This window comes from Tenrec ecaudatus, chromosome 15 (genome assembly GCF_050624435.1).
Source record: "Tenrec ecaudatus isolate mTenEca1 chromosome 15, mTenEca1.hap1, whole genome shotgun sequence".
Classification (NCBI taxonomy): Eukaryota; Metazoa; Chordata; class Mammalia; order Afrosoricida; family Tenrecidae; genus Tenrec; species Tenrec ecaudatus.
Genome location: NC_134544.1, coordinates 50,656,316 through 50,681,739, shown reverse-complemented (window position 1 = coordinate 50,681,739; position 25,424 = coordinate 50,656,316). Strand labels below are relative to the sequence as shown.

Sequence of the window (25,424 nt, the reverse complement as noted above, 5' to 3'; positions counted from 1 at the left end):
TCCACTTTGGTGTATGTCTGAAAAATCCACAAAGCAGTTGAAAAAAAAAAAACAAAAAATAATCTGTCACCATAGTGCTAAAAGATAATACTAATTTATTTATCAAACAACTAAACTAACACAGTTAAGTACTTTTAAATGTGAGCAATAATTAGCATAGTTAAGTATTTTAAAATTTTGAACAATGATTGCCTGGCTTTTTTCTTAGTAATCTATTAATCTGCTGATCAAAGTTGAGGGAATGTGTAATACTTATTATAATACGCTTTGATAAAATTTAAATTTCAGGAAAAGAAACAGCTTTAGAATATATCATCTATATGGAAATGTCATGTTCTGTAGAAAGCTACTGGTAAAGTTCCTTGCTTACCAGGTATCAGAGGAGTAAGGTAATTTTTGTCGCCACCAATTAAAAACTTTCACAAAATAGGACTGTTACAAAACAATTAAACCTTGCCAATGCACTCATCTCCGGGAACAAAGTCCTAGAGGAAATTCTGTTTATTAAAATTGCAATTTTAGTTTCCATTAAAAGGAGAATAAGACAACAGAAGATGGGCTGGCAAGACAAATTATTTCTTAATGTCAGTTGAGCTTATTTCAAATGAGATAACATAGCTACACCAGGTTGGGTTCAGTACAATTTTGTCTCCTCAACTCATTTATCTAATTCAGTCATCTTGATTATAGCCTCACGGACTTCATTTTCAGAGAAAGAATTCTATAACAAACAGCCTACACAACATGCTGATTACAGAACAGTTAATTCTAATTAACTTGGGCATGGCAAGAGAATTTTGATAAAGTCCTAGAATACAAATATTGTCTGCTTATACTGGACTAATTTTTTTAAAAATCCACAGTATAATCTCCAGATGCAACAAGACAGTTAAAGAGATCTAATTTAAAGAAACAAATGAGAAAATTAAAATCACAAATAATTTATTCTTCCATTAGAGTTGATACAGTTTAAATAGCAACAAAGTACACAGTGGTGGAAACTTGGCACAGACCCTACAAGTACTTCAATCACAATAAGGCTGTCTATGCTCTATCTGTTCAAACCTTGATGTCATTTTCTACTGACCAACTTGGGGGCTGAGGGGTGGGGAGCAAACCTATTCTGATCTTAAAACCCATACAGAAACTTCTCCCACACACACATACACACAGACATACTGAAATCCTTCCTTCTGATTACAGAATGTTGAGGCCAGAACATTTCACTTATTCAAATTTATGGCACCCCTTTTGTTTCATTTCCAGTTAGAAGTGGGGGAAAACAAATTCAATTATAAAGAAGATCTATTCCCTGGGCATAGGCAACTGTGATGAAAATAGCAACTTACCTTTGGGATGGATGTTTTCAAATTATGCCTAAATAACTGTGTTTTCAAAACTTCTCTATGCGCGCTCTCCTGCTCATTTCAACATCCCTGAATTTAGTTAAAATAATCAGGCACAGTATGATCTCAAATAATGATTAAAGATGCCATGTTAATAAACACAGTGATCTAACATGCGGCCTACATGCTTTTAATACAGATCAAGGTAAAAACCTTATCAACATCTTTGTCTTACATGAACCAACATAAAAAAGGGAAAAGTATAAAAATGCCCCTCTATAAATGGCATTCGTTCCAGTTAAAAAAGTTGAAACAAAGGTTTTAAAGAAGTCTTCTATACTATTTTATTATATAAACCAATTATCCTTGTAATGTTAAAAGATAAAATTACTCAATGTTGACTCTTCTTTGATAGTACTTATAAAATTATTTGATATTACTTACTAAATTCCCTGATTGCTCAAAGTAAAATTCATCCTTTGTTTTCAGTTATTGCTATTTTAGGGGAGGATTACCATTTCACTTACATGAAATGATTACCAAAGCTTCTTCAGGTCCAATATGAAGTAATTATTGCCTCACATTTTAAAACTGCACTATAAATGAGCTCTATAAAAAAGATCTTTAATCCACAAAAATGGAAGGCTTTTTAAAAATGTCCTTTTACTTGAAACGGTATCACAGTGCCCTTGACTATCTGACAGATAAAGGGATTTAAAGTTCCTCTTTTAAGAACACACTAGTGGACATATGGTGTGCTTTGTCTTCTCCCTCACCTCGCTCTTTATAGTACACCATCTTGAACCAACACAGTCCAGCATCTACCATGTTCCAATCCACATCAACAGAGGATCTCTGATTCTGCCCAGTGCGTAGTGTACTGCCTTGCATATTCACAAGAAATAAACATAATATACAAAATATTGCTGCTGTAAAAAGTGTACATTTCCCTCTTCCCCTTACAAAAGAATCTGTGGAAAAGTATTAAATCCCCTTAACCTTCACAAACATACAAAGCTGTTCCCACCTTTCAGTCTGTAACAGTCTATTTGAAACAGTTCCGGAATCGTTGCAAATTGGTTATGTCATTGTATTTTCTGTCCAATGTTGCCATCTAGAGTAGAAATGTGAAGTCAGGAGTACTTTTGAGCTACTAAAGCCTTTTACAACTAAGCCACAAAGGCCGCTTACTGAAGGAACAGCCACTTATCCACAGTTTTTCCAAAAAACTAGACGGAATGAAAGGGTCTCGTCACAGGGAGGTGTCCACAGTGTTGAGGTGGCAACAGGGCTGCTAACAGGTACTGGCTATTGGAATGTAAGTACTTTTTCACTGCTGGTAATTCCCGTACTGTCCCTAAAAAGTAAATTAAAATATCATTAAACAATAGTTTGATCATAATAGTTTAGCACAGAAAATCCTAAGTCATAAAACAGTATTTCTAGCACTGTCATACTATTGAAAACAATTGCACCTACAACAAAAACAAGAACTTTAGGTATTCTGGTATACAGGATCATTCTAATTTCCTATGAAACTACGTTAAACTGCAAATTAATTATTGACATCATAATTGTAAACATGCAAGAGACTAGCAAAGGTCCACCACATGGCATAATTTGATTGCTTGGTGAATTCTGTGGATTTGAATTAAGCAGGAGTAAATGAGAAGCTGAACTTCTCAGCAGTGATGTGGTACATGTTAGTACGTATCTGTTGCTGTGACAGTATTTTTACTGCATGTCGTAATTGCCATTATGCATTAACAATGGAAAGGTGTAATAGCAACGGTAAGTGGAACGTCAGAATGGGAAGGGGGTTTGGAGGCTGAGGATAAAAATTTTTATTCATACTAAAGAATTTGGGCCTTTCCCTGAGACCAACAAGAGTGCACTTGAAAGTCCATAAACTGACAGGACAGGAAAGAAAAAGAGAGTACAGATGTTGTGTGAAATAGCAAATCCCACACAGGAGTTGGAAACAGGATTGTTAAAGATACAGTTACGTTAAAATTTAGCACCCTATCAACTGACCTCCCTAATGATACATTTCAGTTTGTATTCGTTTTTAATATTTCTGCCTTTTTTTCTAATTGAGTTTCATATCTGCTATACTTTGTTATTATTGTTAGTTTTGTGTTTTTCTGTATATGAAATCCATGACAGGTTACATTTATAGAGATAGTAACTGGGTTAATGGTTCCTTGAGGAAATGGCAAGGAAGGTTGGGGGAAAAGGGGAGCTAATATCAATGAATATAGGAATGAAGAAAATGTTCTAAATTTCATTTTGGTGATGATGTTTCAACCTTTCTTGATGTGAATGAACTATTAAATTGTATGAGATGTAACTTATATGCTGATAAAAATTTTTTTAAATAGAACTTTTAAAAAGTCCCTTATAGGAGGTAAATAATACCTAATATGCATATGTTAGTTAGCTTTGAGAGGGAGGAGAGCAGGAACATTTTCTCCACCACAGAGGTACAATAAGAGAGAGAGAGAGATATACAAATATATTTCATCCACTATTTCTTCAAAGTGTTTAGAACTATTGTTAGTTGCAGCTGAGTGGGCTCCCACTTAGGGCAATGTTCCGTTCACATAACCAAGCAACCCTCTAGTCCTGTGAATAGCACCTATTCTTCAAGAAAAGTGCTTACCAGGAGCACAAACTAGCACATTGTTTCCACAGGATAAATTGCCTTCAGAGATTAATTGTTTTATATCAAGAAAATATTCTAGAGTTAAACTATTCCTGTACCATAAGAAACTACACTTTTAAAAAAGACTTACAATCCTACACAGTAAACACACTTGGAAATCTGTGGATTAGCATGCTATATCTAAAAAGAATGCCCTATTCATAGAATTAGGGGATTTTATATTCATGTACTTTATACAGTTGTAGTCAGCCAAATCTGAAATCAATGCATTTTGACATCTTGGTAGGTAAAATGGTATCATATCTTGGATTTGCTTTAAAGTAGTCTTCAAAAAATGTGTGAGAGAGAAGTGGATAAATACAACAACATTGGCACAACATTGCTAACTGGTGGAGTGGTCAACACCGTCATTATTCTAACCCTCAGGTTTGGTATCCGCTTACATGCTTCTAAAATAGAGCGTTTAAATGAGTCAGTGTTTACTTTGCTGTTAGCTGACACAAATAGGAACTTATTCAATTCCTAGATTACCTAGATGCTAAAGCTGAGTTTGAGTTACAACATTACTGCTTTCTATTTAACTCTGAACAGAAAAACCTTTTTGGGAAGCAGTTTCTTCACTTATAATGTGAGATAATAGCATCTACCTCTCTGGATTTCAATTTCCTTCTTATTAATGCCTATATTTATTTCCTACTTAATTTGTTTGTTATACCACTTAAAAGAGAACACAAGAAAGGGTTTTTTTTTAATTGGAAACCATAATTAGTGAATGTCAATCTTGAAGGAAAGCGTGAATGTGTTCAGTGAAATACGCCCACGGAGAGTGAGTTGTGCACACACACAAGTGACGTGAAAGCAGCAGAGAGGTGGAGAGCTAAGGAGTGAGACAAAGTCCAGCTGTAATTTTTCAACTCAGCTTTGAATCATGAGGGCAGGGAACACATCCTACCCATCCTCATGCCTCAAATATCCCTGACACATACGATGCCTTCAGCGTGTATGCCAAATAAAACTCAAGTGGTTATACATTTTTTTGGGTTATACATTTTTGAGCAAATATTATATGCTCAAAATCATAACAATAAACTTGAAAAGGAGGATAAAATTTGTTTTAAAAAATCAAATAGCAATGACAGAACATAGAGTACTATGAGAGTTCAGAGAAGAAAAGGTTAACAAGGGATATAATAATTAGAAAAATATTTGAGCGAATAGTAAGGTTTGAAGAACAAAGAGAAAAGGTCAAATCAAACAAGAAATAGGCATGGAGAAAAAAATATTAAGCATATGAAGAATGAATCCAGATTATGCAAGAATATGCACAATGGAATAAAACAGTGTTCCCCAAAGTGTGACACCACCTTACGGGGGTGGGGGGTTGGGGGGGAGCCTGGAATGATTCGGAAAGGCTGCAAAAGCAGACATTTCAACTTAATTCTCGATTATGGGCTATAGCATAAAGCTTTTTAAATTGCCAGAGGGGCACCAAGTAATTTTTTTCCCCCTGAAAAGGGAGTGGTAAACCAAATAAGTTTAGAATTTTATAGAATATAAGAAGGCTTGTTAATATTAGCAATATTAAAAACTCTTTCAACTCATAGCAACCATATAAGACAAGGAAGACTGCCCTTTTACGTTTCTATCTAGGTAAATCTTTACAGGGGCAGAGAAAACTGCTTATTTCTCCTGAGGAGTAGCTGGTGGATTTGAAACACTGATCTTCGCGTCCAACATGTAACTCCACACACCATCCTCATCCATCACAGCAATTAAGAGCTCAAGCAGGTGTTGGCCGCTGTACTAGTGTTTCCTATGCGTCTACACAGGAGTTTCTAAATGTGTGTGTGCATGGATTAAGCCCCAGTGAACCCCTCTGAACATCGTACAGGGACATGAACAGCCTTGGTATGAGACAGGGAGCACTGTGAGGTGGAGTATGGCAGCAGATGCAGTTAAAATTTAACACCTATCATTTGAGCTTCACTTATTATTTTCTGCTTTATTTTCTATTGAGGTTTTTCTTTTATTGATGGTTGTTTAGTCATTATTGTTGGGGTTTTTGTTTGTTTGCTTACTGTTTGTGTTTTGTATGATTTCCTGTATATAAAATCCAGTATAGTAAATCTATTAGAGAGATTAACTGAATTAATAATTACCTAGGAGCATGGCAGAAGGAGATGGGGGGAAATATGGAGCTAACAACAGTAAGATTAAGAGAAGAAAATGTTCGGAAATTGACTGTGGCAATGACTGTGCAACTCTTAATATGACTGAATGATTAAATTATTGTATCATATTTGACATATATGTCAATAAAAACTGTGGGGGGAGTGTGTCAAAATAAAAAAAGTCTTTTCCAAACATTTTTGAAGCCCCCTTATGTAATCTATACAGTAATCACTGTCCCTATTTTACAGATGAAGAAACTGAGGCACTGAGAGATTAAATAACTTGACTTATGCACAGTTGATCATACTATAGGACTAAACCATGATCAAACCAGAAGCATCTGCAACCATTGGCAAATTCTCGTGTAGTATTGAAGGTTAAAAGTATGGGTTTGGAAGCCAAAAAACAATTTCTACTACTTAACAGCATACTGTCCTGGGAAAAGTAGCCTTAAATATGCCTTCTTGGGTGTATGTTTCCTCACAGAAGTGGGAGTAATGAGTATCGCAACCCAGAAACTTATTCAAAAACATGAAAATGGTTTGCAAGTGACAAGTACCCATTAATATGACTCCAGCAAAGGGTACAGTGAGCAGAGCATGGCAAATCCTGCTGAGAGGAAGACAAGAGATGAGAAATTGCCAAACGAAGACCAGGCAGCAGGTTACAGGTAAAATGAGTTTTGGAGAAAGGAGGATCAACAAGATTTTGCCTTTTATTAGGTCTGTAAGGGTGAGTTATAGAGACTTAAAAATTGACTATAACACGTGGCAATCCTGCACGGTGGTAATACCCTTCTCTTTGATAAGGAATATACAAAGGAGTTGTAGATATGGGTGAGAAAAATACACCAGACTGGAGAAAAATACCCAGAATTATTAGAAGAAATAATACTTGGTACTCATATGAAAAGAAAATAGTTCCTACCCCCACCAGGCAGATTAAAAAACCTCATAATTTGCAGGATTACTAGGGACTCAATAAGGCTTATCTCAGAGATGGGGACATTTCGACCTTTGACTTAATATACTCTGGTGCCTGCCTAACAAATCTTAAAAACAATCCCTATGTGGGCACTGACTCATGGATTTTCTTAGAAACCAACCTGACACTAGTGACTATGAGGCACAGAGCCAGGACACCTACAGCCACGTGAAATCCAGTTACTAAAACTGGATCAAGCGAGAACTCAACAGATACATAACAAAGAGAAAAGTTGAGACAGTATCCAAAAGTTATCACATTTGCCAAACACCCAGATGGTATTACAGGTTTAAATAAAAATCTGCAAGAACAAAGACCTTAAGCAAGAAGATCTATTCCGGAGTTCATGAAAAGAGGTTTAAATGTTAGTCAAATAAAGCGTGACTTCGTGTTAGCTACTATGCAGCTTTCAAAAACATAGCAGTAACATTTCCTATTCATAAAGTCTTTTAGCACCACTTGTATAGAATCAAATCTGGGGATCTAAAATGAAGTCCAAGCAAGCTAGACTCTGAAACTTGCATCAAGAAATCTATTGTCTACACCCCCCCCAGCCCACCCCCCTCCAAAAAAAACCATATATAGCCCCACTGAGGCTCACAACTATTCTGGCACCTAACGTTTGGTCTATGGGAGGATTTGTCACGCCTTCTCTGCAACCATGTCAGTGCCCAGAGTTTGCAACTTACACTGTGGCCATTGTGTTTACATGAATAGAAATTACTGGAAAGACTTCAAATACTGTTTCAAAACCATAAGCATCAAGAGAAATTAACACTTACAATTTCCAGGTCCTGAAGTGTTTTGAAATTAGACCGTATTACCAAGGCATGGTGACCCTTAAAGTTTCCAAAATAGATTAAGCAGTGTCTATTTGTTTTGGTTTTGAAGTCCATAAAAAGGTATTTGTCTACTGCAATGACTCATACTACTCATTTAGCCAGTGATTTTTATCTGTGAGAGCCTATTTGGCACCAGGTTGGGAATCTTTATTTTTTCCAAATAATAATTTAAAAATTCAAATGCAGTATCAGACTGATGGAGAATTTCAGTCTTTCTCTAAAAACTAAAACCAAGCCTAATGCAATCAATTTGAATTTGACTCATAATGACCCTATAGCACAAAGAAAGCCTGCTCCCTGGAGTTTTCTAGGCTATAACTATTTCTGGGAGCAGACAGCCTCACCTTTCCCCCAAAGAGTGGCCAGCAAATCTAGAACTGCTGGCCTTGTGGTAACAGCCCAATGCATTACCCCACAGGGTTCTGTCTTTCCCCAAGATTTTTTTTTTAAGTCTGGCAAAAGTGAGACAGGAATCTGACAAATGTTTTCAGAGCTGTCCATCTGAATTACCACCAATTCCTCACCTCTAAGGACATAATCAATGCAGGTGATGAGTTCTTCAAGATTATATGTAAGAAATCATTAGTTAAGTGCCTCTTAACTAACAGTTGGCCTGCTTTTCAATTGGCCAAAAATAGGTTAGTGTTATTAAGTCCAGACCACCATGATTTGTAGGCAAAGCACCTTTCCTTAAGAACCAACAATACAATAAAAAGTCTCAATACAAAGACATAAAAGTAAAAAACTGTTTTTTGAAAGGACTCACCTGTTGGAAACTTATTTAACTTCACCCAAAAACAATGCTCAACAATATTTCTAGGAATACAACTACCATCCAACAAATTAAAATTCACAATGTCTAGTATCCAATCAAAGATTACCAGAGAGGAAGAAAATATGACCCATACTGAAGGGGGGGTGGGGGTGGAGAGAATCAATAATTGAAATAAGACTAGAAACTGATACAGTTGTTAAAATTAGAAAAAGAAGCTGTCATATTTCTTTTTGAATACCATACATTAAAAAAAACAAAACTTAAGCAGGAACATGGAAGATAAAAGACAGACCTAAATTGAATTCAAGAGAAGGAACCCAGATTGTCAGAAAAAAAATACACACACACACACACACAGATCATAGTGACCTGGAAAATATTACTTAACTTCAATATACAACATAATACACTACCCAAAAGGAACTGGAAAGGAGCTCGGGCAGGAAGAACACTTTTTAAATTGAACAGCAGGTCAGGAACGATGACGGAACCTCAGCAGCCTTAACTGGAAAAGCATTTTGGGAAAAAGAAACAAAAAAATAAATAAAAACGAATCTTTTCGCTGATGTCCAAATTTTCCAAATTTGATTAAAAATATAATCTCATAGGTTCAAGAACTTCAATATATCCAAAGCATAGGAAATATGAAGAAAGATGCGCCAAGGAATTGGCATAGGCAGCTCAAAGCAATTTGAGAATGGAATTTTGTCCCCAATCCAACCATATGATCAAGAAAAAAAAAATCTAACAGGCTGTCAAAGAAAAAAGATATACTAACAACAAGAAAACAAAGATATGAATGAAAAGCAGGCATGGCCTTAGAAACAATGTAAGCAAGAAGACAATGAAGCAACATCCTAATGACGGTGTGGAGAAGCTGTCAAATTAGAATTGTACACCCAGGAAAGGAGCTTTAAAAAATTAAGTTGCCAAGACCCTTTCCTAATAAAACTATTCAAGAAGTAAAAGGAAAAATTTTAATATAAGGAAGGGTTATTTAGGAAAAGTATACAGCTAACACACTCAAAAGAGAAAATGTTTTTGTCTTAGGGATCAAGAACAAAACAAGGATTCCTGCCCTTAACAATACTATATTAAAATCTTAGCCATTAATATAAATAATGTTTAAAAGGCCCTAGCCAGAGCAGATAGAAAATATAAATAAATGGATGATGGATGAAGGGTATCCAAATCTGGAAGGGAAAAGTAAGACTATGTTTATTTGTAGATAAAGTTAGCCTATAGAGAAAAACCAGAAAACATCTCCAAGAAAGCTACTTCAGCTCATACATGAACTCAGCAAAGTCGCAGGGCATTAGGTCAAGTAGGGAAATTAATTCGGGTGCTTTACTTACTTAGCAACAGAAGAAATGCATTTAACCAAGAGCATGAAAAATGTGTATACTGAACACTACAAAACAATGCTGAAATAAATTAAAGAACACCTAAATAGAGGGACAATGCCAGGTTCAAGATTGAAAATCTTAACATTGCTAAGATGTTGATACAACAAAAAGCAATCCATAAGATTCACTATGTGACTTCCATTAAAATTCTAATAGCATTCTCAAAATGGAAAAGTCAATTATCGAGTTTATATAAGACAGCAATACCCTTGAACAACCAAAAACAATCCTGGAAAAAAAGGAACCAAGTAGAAGAATTCACACTTCTTGATTTCAAAGCGTAATGTAAAACTACAGGAACAAGAAATCTAGTACTGATATACAGATAAACATACAGGACAATGGCAGAGAGTTTCAGTTCAGAAATGAAATCAGATATATATGATCCATTGATTTTCAACAAGGATGCTAAGTCCATTCAATGGTGAAAAAATAATCTCTGTAACAAATTATGCTAGGGCAGCTAAATTTCAGTGGGCAAAAAAACACAAGATCCACACTCTATATCATGCACAAAACTAACTCAAAATATTTCAAGGACCTAAAGGTAAGCATTAAAACCATAAAATGATTAAAATAAAACAAAAGGGTTCTGGTTCAAAGACTAGTTTGTAATAGCTAATTCTTTGGTATGACAACAAAAGCAAGAGCAACAAAATAATTAAACTTTATCTAAATTAAAAATATTTGTGCACCACACAACTTCATCAGTTGAGTGAAGAGTCAACCTAAAGATCAGAGAAGTTTGAGGGACTAAATAGTAGTGAAGAATTTAATATCGAGGTCATATACAGATGATCAATGAGCTCACAAAAACATGCGCAGGGTAATTAGACACTAAGCTACTGTCATCAAGTTGATTCAAACTCACAGAGACTCTATGTAGGATAGAGTTGAAATGCTCTGTGAGGTTTCCGAGACTACATATTTATGGGTGCAGACAGCCTGATCTTTTTCCATTTGAGCAGCTGTTAGGTTTTGAACTGCCACACTTGAGTTTAGCAGCTCAATGCCTAACCCACATTGTCACCAATGCTCCTATTCATTATACACTAGAGAAATATACATCAAAAGTACAATAAAAAAACACTTGCCCCACAAGGATGGCTATGGTCAGAAAAACAGCAAACAAGTGCTTGTAACAATGAGTTGAAACTGGAACATTTGTACATTACTGGCTGGGTTGTAAAAATGGTGCAGTCACTGGAGCTAAGCATTTTATATTTCCTTAAAAATTTAAATATACAATTACCATAGGACCTAGTGGTTATATACCACTTGCAAGTATATAAACCCACAGAATTAAAAACAGGTGCTAGATCAGAGGATGTACACTGGTACAGATAGGAACTGGAAACACAAGGAATCCAGGGCGGATGATCCATTCAGGACCAGTGGTGAGAGTGGCGATACTGGGAGGGTAGAGAGAGGGTGGGTTGGAAAGGGGGAGCCAATTACATGTGACCTCCTCCCTGGGGGACGGCCAACAGAAAAGTGGGTGAAGCAAGATGTCGGACAGGGCAAGATATGACAAAGTAATAATTTATAAATTATCAAGGGTTCACAAGAGAGGGGGGAATAGGGAGGGAGGGGGAAAAATGAGGACCTGATGCTAGGGGCTTAAGTAGAGAGCAAATGCTTTGAGAATGATGAGGGCAATAAATGTACAAATGTGCTTTACACAATTGATGTATGCATGGACTGTAATAAGATTTGTATGAGCCCCTAATTAAAATAAAAGTTATAAAATCATCACCACACAAAAAATAAAACAATAAACAAACAAACAAAAAGAATTAAAAACAGGCGCTCAAATAAAAATTTGTACATCGGTGTTCACAGCAGCACAAATAGCCAAATGATTAAAGTAATCCAAATGTCCACCAACAGATGAACGGATAAACAAAATGTGGTCTATCTATACAATAGACTATTACAGACCATAAAAAGAAATGAAGTTCTGATATATGTGAAAGCATGGGTGAATAAAAATACTATGCTAAATGAAGGAAGCTTATCACAGAACACTACGCTTTATAGATTCCATTTCTCTTAAATGTCCACAATGGGCACACCAATAGAGACAGAAAGTGAACTAGTTGTTGCCTAATATATTTGTGGGAAGTGAGACATGAGTGCTAGTAACTATCCGTTTTGTTTTGTTTTTCCAAATGGTGAAATGATCTAAGCTTAGACTTCAGTAATAGTTGAAAAACTTTGTGAATATAAAAATTAGTGAATTGTACATGTAATTTAAAATGGTAAATTGTATAATGTGTGAATTACATCTCAAAACTTTTGTTTTTTTAAATACCAAACCACTAAGAAGAGAAAAATAAAAATAAATAACATAACATAAAAAATATCAGGAGAAGACTTAACCATACCAATAATCATATTAAACATAATGTTCACAACAACCAATTAAAAGGCAGATACTGTCAGACTGGATAAAAAAGTAAGACCCAATTATACGCTGCTTACATGAAATAGATTCACATCATGCTAATGTTACACTAAAGAAAGCTGGTGTACCTACAACAATATCAGACAGATTTCAGAGCAAAGAATATTACCAGGAATAAAGACGAAGGAATGGCATTTTATAATGGTAAAGGAATAATTCATTAAGAGAACATAAAAATTCTAACCACTTAAACACCAAATAACATAGCTTTAAGACACATGAAACAAAACAAATAGAACTTCAAGTAATATAGATAAATACACAATTCTCATCGGGGATTTAACATCCCTTTCTCGAAAACTAATGGACTACAAAGAAAAGTCATCTACTGGAATGTACATATGTAAATATATTTATATGAGTGTAGGGAAACAGATCTATATGCATGTATTTACAGGTTTAGTACTAAGGCAGCAGATGGACATTGGGCCTCCACTCAAGCACTTACTCAATGCAAGAAAACTTTACTCTATTAAATTGGCATTCCAGGATGCACACCTTCCCGACACAATTGCTGAAGAAAAACGTGTGCATAAGCAAATGTGGTGAAGAAAGCTGATGGTGCCCAGTATCAAAAGAAATAGCGTCTGGGGTCTTAAAGGCTTGAAAATAAACAAGTAGCCATCTAGCTGAGAAGCATCAAAGCCCACATGGAAGAAGCAAACCAGCTTGTCTGACCACAAGGTGCAGAAGTGACCAGTTATCAGACATCAAAGAACTAAAAATCATATCATTGGCTGCATACCTCCATGATAGGATCGCTGAAGACAAATGGGTGCATAAGCAAATGTGGTGAAGAAAGCTGATGGGGCCCGGCTATCAAAAGATATAGCATCTGGAGTCTTAAAGGCTCGAAGATAAACAAGTGGCCATCTAGCTCAGAAGCAACAAAGCCCACATGGAAGAAACACACCAGCCTGTATGACCACGAGCTGTCAAAGGGATCAGGAATCAAGCATCAAAGAACAAAACAATCTTATCATTGAAAATGTGGGTGAGTGCAGAGTGGAGACTCAAAGCCCAATGGTAGCCAACCGGACACCCCCTTACTGAAGGGTTGTGGGGAGATGAACCAGGCAGGGTGCAGGGTAGCAACGAGTAAACATAAAACGTTCCTCTAGTTCTTAAATGCTTCCTCCCCCCACTATCATGATCCCAGTTCTACCTTACAAATCTGGCTAGACCAGAGAATGTACACAGGCACAGATAGCAACTGGAAACACAGGGAATCCAGGACAGATGACTCCTTCAAGACCAGTGGTGAGAGTGGCGATGCATGGAGGGTGGAGAGAATGTGGGGTAGAAAGCGGGAATTAATTACAAGAATCTACGTATAGCCTCCTCCCTGGGGGTAGGGACAACAGAGAAGAAGGCGGGGGGAGATGTCGAACAGTGTAATATATGACAAAATAATAATAATTTATGGATGATGAAGGGTTCATGAGGTAGGGGAGAGTGGGAAAATGAGCAGCCGATATTAAGGGCTCAAGTAGAAGGCAAATGTTTTGAGAATAATATTTGTTCTTGATACAATGGATGAATGTATGGATTGTGATAAGAACTGTACGAGCTCCCAATAAAATGATTAAAAATAAGAAAAAGAAAAGTCATCTAAGATAACAAAAACTTGAAAACACTATCCCCAACTTGATCTAATTGATATTATTGAACACTACCACAGAGGCCATATTCTACACTGTAAAGAATGTCTCAAAAATGTAAAAAAAATTCAAATTATTAAGTATGTTCTATTATGATGCTAAGTTAAATTAGAAATCAGTAACTGAAAAATATCTGTAAAATCTCCAGATAATTGAAAAACAACTTACTCTTGGGTCAAATTAAAGAGAAGTCAGAATGTATTTAAAAGTGACTGGAAATAAAAATGCAACCACGGTGAAGTGAAATTAATTATTCATGGCTTTTCTAACTCCCACCAAATGATTTGAGTAAGATCACGAAAACATGGTATAGAGGATCCTAACTCAGGGTTCGGATGAGTCACCAGTGGAGTGAGTTATCAGATTCCTGTTTGAAGTGACAGAGGCAGCAGAGGCACTAGAGCAGAGTAGCAGCACCACTGAGACGGTGTGACAGAATAGCAGGTGGGCTTCCTGTCCATGAAGGCAGAGAACCAGAAAGACAGGCCTGCAAGCTGCAAAGAGTCTCTGCTGTAGACCAATGGCTCTATCCTTAATGTTTTCTGAGCCTGGATTATGGTAGTCTGTTAACTTCCTTCATAAGCCACATATGCATGAGTATTGTCTGTGAGTTCTGTGTGGCCACTGTAATGGATTGTCTAACCCAGCAGGAATGGTTGGTATCAGAAGAGTAGGTAAAACAGGGATGGAGAGTAGAGGCATGTCTGACCAATCAACCTTGGGTTGGAAGAGAATTCTCCTTCGCCTTTGTATAGCCAAAGTAGCCCTACTGTAGACCAGAGCATGTACACTGGTACAGATAAGAACTGGAAACACAGGAAATCCAAGACAGATGACCCCTCAGGACCAGTGGTGAGAGTGGCGATACCAGGAGGATGGAGGGAAGGTGGGCTAGAAAGGGGGAACCGATGACAAGGACTTACGTATAACCGCCTCCCTGAGGGACACACAACAAAAGAGTGGGTGGATGGAGACGTCAGACAGTGCAAGACATGACAAAATAATAACTACTTATAAATTATCAAGGACTCAAAAGGGACAGGAGGCAGGGAGGGAGGGATAAAATGAGAAGCTGATCACAAGAGCTCAAGGAGAAAGCAAATTTTTTGAGAATGATGATGAATATGCTTGACACAATGGATGGATGTATGGATTGTGATAAGAGTTGTACGATCCCCCAATAAAAAATTTTTTTTTAAAGTAGCCCTACTACCACTTTTTCAACAACTCATAAAAATTAAAGTGTAGTTGGAGGGAAATTTATAGCAATAAACTAGCATTAGAAAGGGAGATCTTAAACCAATAGATCTCCAGCTTCCACTCTAAGAAATTGGAAAAGAGCAAATGAAATCCAAAACATGCAGAAGAAAAGAATTAATTATGATCAGAATAGAAATCAGTGAAATAAACAAACAAGTAGAGGAAAGTGTCATAAAAACAAAAGCTGGTGTTTTGAGAAGTTTAGGACAATTGATTAAAATGAGAAAGAAGACACAAATTACCAGTATGAGAAGTGAGATACGTGGCACCTCTACTGAATCTAGAAACAGTAAAGGGATAACACGGAAATTATTCAGCAACACAAACAAAATTCCTTGAAAATTACAAGAAAAGTTTACTCAAAAAAGAAACAGCCTAAATATCCTTGTAGGCAATAAAGAACTACAGGTTTCAATCAAAAACCTGTCCATAAAGAACACTATTGGCCTACATATAGTTGAAAGAATACTAGTTTTATACAAACTCCTCCATAAATCTAAAAAGGTAGAATTCTTCCCAATTTTATGAGGTCATTTTAATCTTAATAACAAACAAGATAAAGATGTTTCTTGTGATTTTTTTTAACTGGCTTCTCTTCTTTTTATTACCAAATATTAATCCTTGATCCTGTTTTTCATGTCTGTTTTTTTATGCTGTCTTATACTTTTAGAATCTGTACTTTATTTTTATTTATCTATTTATTTATTTATTTTGTACTTCATTTTTCAATCCAATTTCAGCTTCCTTTTCCAACTGATCTCTCTTTGGATCTCCTGTTATCCACTCAACGTCAGCATGATACGGACTCAAATGACCATTTTGCTTCTTAAATCAATCTAACTTTAAATTCCTGATTAATTAAGCAAATGTTTACTGAGCAGTAATTAACACCAGTTACTATGCTAAAAATAGAGACTATATTGGGTTGACATGGATTCTACCTTTGCAAATTCCTATGTGATGATATATGATTATATTGTAGTGTGGTAAATACTGAGAGAAAATATTCCTTGGGTCGCAGTATTACAAACCATGAGCATGAGATCCAAAGGACAGTAGTATTTTAGGAGCACGAACCAGGTAGAAATGAAGGAGCAAAGGGCAGTCCAGTCAGAAAGCAGAACATTTACAAAGGACTCACGGAAAGCCTGGAGAAGAAGAGGTTAAGACTGAAGAGAGATGTTCGGGCTAGATCAAGGCTCTAAAGAACCATCCTCAGGGTCTTAGATTTAATCCTGAGATCAATATGGAAACTGTGAAGAGTTGTAAACAATGTTTGTAAGACACCTGGCAGTGGTGAATAGCCATATGGTTTCATTCTCCTTTGATGGTCACCGTCACTTTAGTCAAGTTGTCAGGAATTTGGGGCTGTGCTGTGAATAAAAAGTCATGGAGTTTGGATGGCTGCCGGTCTATCTCCTACTGCATTAGAAAGACATTACCGGGAGATGGAGGAAAGAGCTAGGAGTCAAAGGGCATTTATGGAGGTCTAGACAAAGACATGTACATGCAAATATATATAGGAGGATGGGGAAATAGATCTATGTGTCTATATTTATAGGTTAAGTATTACGGTGGCGGAAGGACCTTGGACCTCTACTCAAACACTCCCTCAATGCATGAATACTTTCTTTTATTAAATTGGAACTCTATGATGCTCACTCTCCCGACACAACTGCTGGAGCCAAAGTGGGTGAACAAGTAAATGTGGTGAAGAAAGCTGATGGTGCCCGGCTATCAAAAGAGATAGTGACTGGGGTCTTAAAGGCTTGAAGATAAACAAGCGGCCATCTAGCTCAGAAGCAACAAAGTCCACATGGAAGAACACACCAGCCTGTGTGATCGAGTGGTCCGAAGGGATCAGTTACCAGGTATCAAAGAACAAAAAATCATATCATTGGCTGCACACCTCCATGATAGGATCGCTGAAGACAAATGGGTGCATAAGCAAATGTGGTGAAGAAAGCTGATGGGGCCCGGCTATCAAAAGAGATTGTCTCTGGGGTCTAAAAGGCTTGAAGGTGAACAAGCGGCCATCTAGCTCAGAAGCAAAAAAGCCCACACGGAAGAAGCACACCGGCCAGTGCGATCATGAGGTGCCAAGGGACCAGGTATAAGGCATCGTGCAAAAAATATATATATGTGTGTGTGTATATATATGTGTGTGTATATATGTGTATATGTATATATGTGTGTGTGTGTGTGTGTGTGTATATATACCACATTAAATGAAGGGGGAAGTGCAGAGTGGAGACCCAAGGCCCAAGTGTCGGCCAATGGAGATCCCCTCATAGAGGGGTTTAGGAGAGGAGATGGGTTAATTAGGGTGCGAGGTAGTACCGATGAAGAACACAGCTTTCCCCCAGATCCTGGATGCTTCCTCCCCCCAACTACCATGATCCGAATTCTACCTTGCAGGGCTGGATAGGGCAGAGGTTGTACACTGGTACATATGAGGGCTGGAGGCACAGGGAATCAAGGGTGGATGATACCTTCAGGACCAAGGGTGTGAGGGGCGATGCTAGGAGAATGGAGGGTGAGTGGGTTGGAAAGGGGGAACTGATTACAAGGATCCACATGTGACCTCCTCCCTGGGAGAGGGACAGCAGAGAAAGGGGGGAAGGGAGACTCCGGATAGGGCAAGATATGACAAAACAACGATGTATAAATTACCAAGGGCACATGAGGGAGGGGGGAGAGGGGAGGGAGGGGGAAAAAAAAGAGGACCTGATGCAAAGGACTTAAGTGGAGAGCAAATGCTTTGAGAATGATTGGGGCAGGGAATGTATGGATGTGCTTTATACAATTGATGTATGTATATGTATGGATTGTGATAAGAGTTGTATGAGTCCCTAATAAAATGTAAAAAAAGAAAAGAGAAAAAAATGATTAGGGCAAAGAATGTACAGATGTGCTTTATACAATTGATGTATGTATATGTATGAACTGTGATAAAGAGTTGTATGAGCCCCTAATAAATTGTTAAAAAAAAAAAAAGACATTACCAAAGAAGGCCTCGTTACTGCCTTATCAGTAGTCTCCCACAGTGGCCTTATGTTTAACTGTATGCACCTATGGTGCACAAACATCTACTGAGCTCTTCATTTGAAAGACAGAAACCACCCTGAAGATGATCAAGGCAATAGAAAAACTATATAAATCTACACATAGCACATTATACACCAGTTCAGCAATGTTTACACAGATAACTCAGTGACACGGCTATGAGAGAGTTTCAAAAAGTTCATGGAAAAATGGATGAAAAGATAAGAGGTTTCGTTTTGTTTTCATGAATGGTGTGTTTTGTTTCTTTCTATTATGAATTGAGAGGTGTAAAGAGCAGATAAGTTTTAAACTTGGCAATTCATACACATTTTGTTTCAGGTCATTAATGGCATTCTCCAGGGTAACTTACTCCATTTCCTCCCTGTGCTTCCTGCTTTTCTGTCTCCTTTCCTAACCCTCTGAACTCTGTCAATGGTTAAATATGGTTGTCTTAGGATGAAGTTCATCTCTACATATTTAAAAAGAATGATAATAAGGGAGAAAGGTTAATACTTGAGAGTACTTATGTGTATGGAAGGCAGTGTAAGAGAGAGATGAAAATGAATTTAAAGAAATGGATCAGCAGATAGGAAGTGTGGCAAATATGGTGAAATGAAGATGAGTGCTCCATATTTGGACTCCATATTTCTAGAACTTAAGGCACAGTCTCTAACAATAAACAAGAGAAAACTGAGAAATTGGGGGCTTTAGGAGAGAGAATGATGCTTAGCATCGTTACGGGAATAGTCTGAGGAATGAAGACAAGAGTGAGAGACTGAGAGACAAAAAGAAGATGAATGCTGGTGTTTAGAGGTGATGCATGTTTACATGTTGGAGAAACACGAATGGACTCTGCCAACATTGCACTAAAGAGACTTCAATGTACTTTCTATTTTAACTCATGCTTCATGGAGAGACAATGAGGCCTCCATGAAAAAAAATACTTAACCTCATCAGGAGCAAACAAGCCCTTACTCTCACAAGACAACTAAATAACTTACCTGGTCATAACCATAAGGCCTCTGTTGGGGCGGTTGTGGTGGTCCAGGCTGTGTTGGTCTATATCCCCCATACTGTTGACCTTGTCCCTGTGAATAGTTGGGATACTGAGGACCTGGACCACCCTGTGAAGGACCTGCAGAATAATCAACACAAACAAATGTCCAAACAGACAAAAAAGAAGTCCCTAGAACTGGCAAAAATTTAGATCTAGATGTCACTATACTTTTATTTCTAAATTTAAACAGATAGCTTAGTACACCTCAATTTTATCAGGACTTTTTAGAATAATTCTTGTGGTTTTAAGAATAAAAATACTGTAATGCCACTACCATACGCCGGATGCTTTGATGCACTGTAACTACTGTGCTATCATCATCTAGCCATTAAAAACTTACATATCAAAACAGTAAGAGGGATTCAAGAGCCGTGAAGTAGGTCAACTCCGTGATATTAACAGAATTCATTGATGCTCTGATTGGGGAGTTAACCAGGGTAGCAAAAAGCAAAGAGTAAATCAAATGAAAATAATGAAATAATTCCCGAAAACTCTGGAGTCCATGAGATTGAATTTTGAAATTACCAAAAGAAGAGCATGGCTATGCTCTGTACAAACTAACTTTCTATTATAATCATTCAAACTAAAGACTGAGGGAACCTGCAAAAGCCCAAGGATGCATGTGAAGAAAAAGACTAAATTTAAAAGTTACACTGTAATAAAAAAAGATGATCTTTTATACTTCACCCATCAAAACTACATGTAGATGTTGTTGAATTAGAGAATGTTTTGTTGTGTGTATTTTTGCCACAATTAAAAAACAAACAATAATGACACTAGTAACAATCAATAAAAGGAAGAAGAAAATGTTTTAAAATCAATTGTGATTTTAAATAATGATTGTCCAACTCTTCTTGATATGACTGAAATATTGAATTGTTTGATATGTGGATGAAGTGCCAATAAAACTTTTTTGGGGAAAAAAAACTATTTCAAAATTCAGAGATGGCAAGAGACTGATTTGGTTTTCCAAACAAATAACGTAATATCTAAAATAAAAGCAAATGCTTTAGAAAGTGTAAACTGGAAAGTTTTAACATTGGTATTCAAACATATGCACAAAAATATAGCTCTCAGGGAAACAAGAAATGCACATATATTTTCTTTCTTTTTTTAAATACATTTTAAACCTTAAATAAGCTCCAATAGTCTTAATTGTTAAAAGTACATTTTCTCCTATGAGAAGGTCAACAACAAAAAGAAAGCCTGTGGAGAAACAAAATGGACACTTCTCTCCTTTAAAACATCATTTAACTATTCAAACAAAAAAAAACATTACCTTCTCTTTTACCCTTTCTTCCCACTGAAGATATTTCTCTTCAGTCAAGTGAGTTTATCTGATTTAGTCACATATTTGTTTTCAAGCAAATGCAATAAAACCAGAACACCCTATGTATTTAAAAGTATAATATTAAACAGTCATGAAATGGAAATGCTATTTGAAAAGAGTGAAAAATGTAAATGTTCATTGTGAAAACAAAATATCCATGGCATATTTCTAAAGCTCTATCAATAATCTAAGAAGCAGAACTCATCTTTCAGGAAATACATTCAATGTGTTTATGAGGGGGCAGAAGAACATCTGCCTGGCATTGATTCATGTAGTTGCTGGCATAGGCAGAAAGAGCCCTAGTGGCGTAGCAGTTGTAAGCTGGGCTGCTAACCCCAGGTGAGCGGTTAGTAACCACCGGGCACTCCTCTGGAGAAAGCCGGGGCTTTCTGCTCTACTCCCATAAAGAGTTACAGTCTTGGAAATTCACAGGGGGCAGTTCTACCCTGTCCTACAGAGTCACTATGAGTCAGCATGGACTCAATGGCAGTTAGTTTAGTAATTTGATCATAAGTAGACAAAAGTGATCTGAAACACTTTTATAACATTTAAACAAACATTTAAACACCTGAGCTTCAATCAAAGATAAATAAGACACTGCTGTTATGAATGAGATCAAGTTACCAAAAGAAGGTGTCAGTGTTAGTAAGCAGATATTTCACTATCATTAGAACTGCATTTCCTATCTCTACATTGCTTTCAGGAGCCTGAGATTGGAAGCTCAGGTAATTCCCCCATAGTGCATCATTCACCCTACCTCATACATTAGAAATCATTTTAAAACAAAGCCACTTATGTCCAGCTAGTAAACATTATAACCCACTGCCAACAAGTCAATTCTCATTCATAGGGACCCACCTTAGGTAGGGCATCTGTGGCAGATAATCTCCTATCAAGTTGCAAAGGGGTGGGGTCTAGCCTGTCAATCAGGCCATAGCCAATGAGGCCTCTGTGTGGGCATGGCCTTCTCTGGAATCCCTCCCTGGAGACTGGAGATACTCTCTACTGTGTCTTCCTGCTAACAGCCACTGATGCAGCCAGAGCCCTGGACCTAGAGAAGCCACATGGAAACCCATGCCAGCGATGAGATGCTTCCACCACCACTGGATCCATAAGACTTTCCACCCACTAGCCTGTGATCTTCCTGCATTCAGCATCATTGCATGGCTGCGTGAGTCTAAAAGGGGAATTTATGGACTAGTATTGACAAATGGGGTAATAATGGACTTATGGACTTGATCTGGACTGGGCTGGGATGTTTTCCTAATAGACAATTACACTTTTACCTAAAGCTCTTTCTTATACACAGGAGTGTCTATGAATGTGTTTCTCTAGTCAACCCGGACTAACACAGCTACTGAGGCTTTAAACCTTTACAGGTGCAGATAACCTACAGTGGCTGATGAATCTAAAGCGCCGACAGCAGTTAACAGTCCAACACTTACCTGACAGCAAAGCCAAGTCCTTAAACAGACATTCTCACTTATCCATTCACACTGTATTCAGTCAATTACAACACATAGTTATAATACAAAGTTATAATACAACACATATTTAAAATTATAATACCTTATAACACAAAGCAGAACTATCTCTATGGGTTTCTGAGGCTGTCTTTACAGGAACAGAAAGCCTCATATTTCTCCGGTTCAATTGCTGGTGGTTTCGAACTACCGATCTTGTGGTTAGCAGTCCAACTTGTTACCCATTGTGCAACCAGGGCATTGTGAGTGTATTAAAGATATGGCTACACTTCCCCCCACATTCTGCAAGAAAAGTAACTTACAGATGTATAGTGTTTTCTACCTACAGATGATAAAACCATTTTCTTTATGCTTTCTGAATAGAATGTTTATTTACACTTAAAATAAAAGCAATGTTGTGTTTTCATATTAACAGTAAAAAATTTTGCTAAGCAGATTATATAGATGTGGTTAACACTCACCCAAATTGTCAATGTTTTCTCAGAACATACAAAGGTACTGCTGGGTCATGAATGACCAATTGGTTTGAGGATTTTTTTCCCTCCCTTGTTTTTAAGTAACTATACACCTACTCTTGGTCAATTATCCAACTGTAGTTTATGGTTCTTTGAAAATGAACTATCCATTTTACCTAAGAATAGCATTTTAAGTAAATATTCGAATTATAAGCTAACTAAACTTGTGCATTTTCCAAAGTGGTAATTCTTAGAAAAAGAAATACTATCTATTTCCATTATCTTACATCAATAGTGACCACAGTTCCTGTGACAAAAATGAACTGCAGAAAGCTACTCACCATAGCCCTGCTGCTGGCCTGGGTAGCCCTGCTGCCCTGGATACTGCTGCTGCTGGGGCGGGTAACCCTGTTGTGGAGGTGGTCCCTGGTAGGCATCTTGCTGTTGGCCATATTGTGAGTTTCCTACAGGATAATCGGAGAAGAGGAAAAACAACCTGAGAAAGTTGCTTAATTAACTCTCTTCTTCTAGAATGCATAGCCAACAACACAAGAACAAAATGAGATGCCATACTGATTTTTAAAAGTTAACAAAACAAAGGAAAAACTCAAACCAAACAGAAGGATTTCGGCCAAACAAACTGCAGTTAAAGCCAATTTTGCAAGGTTGAACTGCAGCATTTTCAGCGCCTCTGCCATACGAGCATTACATTTACTGGAACATCACAGTCATAAGATCATGACTATGCTAAATAAAATAAAAAAGACAAAATTAAAGACAGCTACAAGAGCACACACTAGCTACACAAGATCAGCAAGCTGTTTCCTAAAGGCACTATACTTGTATGCAAAATTATATATATGTAAACACACACGAGAAAAATAAATTGGATCAATGGGTTTATGTTCAAACAGAAAATTTCCACTGAGGAAAATTATTTGTAAATGTTTTAGTCTTTTTACTGTTGTTAGAAATGACAAGTTATGGTTACAGACGTAAATATGTGTAAGGACATGGTTTTGGTTGTAGAGAGAGCCAGCGCTATACTATACAGGAGGCTTGCACGGGAGAAGTGGTCTTATGCAAGTTTGCGTTCCTATAGAAGGGGGGGCGTGTGTGTGTGTGTGTGTGTGTGTGTGTGTGTGTGTGTGTGTGTGTGTGAAGGTATATAGATACCTCCTTCGTAGTAATGTTGTGAGGAATCCTCATAAGGCCTATCGTAGCCTTGTTCAGGATACGACGGTTGCTGATAACCGTAATCATTATGACCTACATCAATTCGACAAGAGACAGGAAGAAACGTTAATGGCCACTGAGTGAAAACCCTAACAATATTTAAACTTTTCAGATAAAATTGAGAAAATGAACTGGAAATACATTTTAAAAATTTCAATTGCATTAGCCAAATATTTACCAATGTGATTGTTTTCATATAGAGACAACGTGCATTTTTTTTTTTTAGCAAAGAGCACTCACTAGTTTTAGAAACATTGTACTTATTGTCTTAACTATGATAAGCCTCACTCAAGGGGGGCCTTATCCTCCATTTTTAAAGAAGAGAATGAAAGCATCTAAGCCTTTCACATGTAAATAACCTGAATTAAATTAAAATGAACAAAGGAAGCAATTATCATATTTTGTCAAACACCTGTTCTGCTGATCTCCAATTCCACAGCATATGCTAAAAACAATGCAAAATATAAAAGAGCTCTGAAAGTTTTTTCCCCTGAAAGAAACTAAAACATATTTTTTACATTCTATTTACCTGCATAAAGTATATATATATATATATACACACCAAAGTATTTTCTGATGCAAAAACTAGTTTTAATGTTGCCATTTTGTCATTAGAAAAGGTTTTTTAAGTACCATAAGCATACAATTTTATAAAATTAATATTTTTAAGTACTAGCATATACCTTTAGCTTAGTCACTCCAACACCTAAGAAAAAGCCCAAAAAAGAAAAACCCCTTATATGCTGCTTCCAAGACCAATAAATGCCATCGGCAAGATAATCTAGAAATTGATTTTAAAAAATAGTCCTCTTAGATTTTTAATTAAACTTCCCAAAGAAAATTCAGGAAACCATGCACTTAACTAAGTCAGAATGTTACAAAAATGCCTGAGGAGGGACACCCACTGTCGTCAAGCCACCTCTGACCGTGGTGACGATGAGGAATGTGATACGCACACGTCACAGTATCCTAGAGCCTGAACATTCCCAAATCACCTGATAAATATCTTTGCAAGAGTTTATAAACTATAACCAGTACATTAAATAGTAGCTGTTCTGTTCTTATACAGTTTTATTAGCATGTACGCATGTTTGTTCACTTATATATTGTCTATAGCTGTTTTCCACTAACAAGTATAGAGTTTAGTCGTTGAGACCAAAAGGATAGGCTGAAAACACTAAAAATATACTATCTAGTTCTTTACAGCAAAGACCTACTAACTCCAAATATTTTATTATA

The 25,424-nt window shown here is 36.9% G+C and overlaps 1 protein-coding gene across 2 annotated transcripts in view; it reads right to left on the bottom strand.

Annotated features, from left to right (window-relative positions):
* Nucleotides 1-925: 925 nt before the first annotated feature.
* SS18 (SS18 subunit of BAF chromatin remodeling complex) overlaps nucleotides 926-25,424 on the bottom strand; it is an 88,326-nt gene continuing 63,827 nt past the window's right edge. Inside the window, exons 8-11 of one of the 2 annotated variants that reach the window (XM_075532476.1) lie at nucleotides 24,126-24,218; nucleotides 23,291-23,413; nucleotides 19,625-19,758; nucleotides 926-2,703 (exon numbers count right to left, since the gene is read on the bottom strand). In XM_075532476.1, coding sequence (XP_075388591.1) covers nucleotides 2,677-2,703; nucleotides 19,625-19,758; nucleotides 23,291-23,413; nucleotides 24,126-24,218 — 377 coding nt within the window. In that variant the 3' untranslated portion in view covers nucleotides 926-2,676. The remainder of the gene's footprint in view (nucleotides 2,704-19,624; nucleotides 19,759-23,290; nucleotides 23,414-24,125; nucleotides 24,219-25,424) is intronic. The other variant, XM_075532477.1, reaches the window with a different exon arrangement.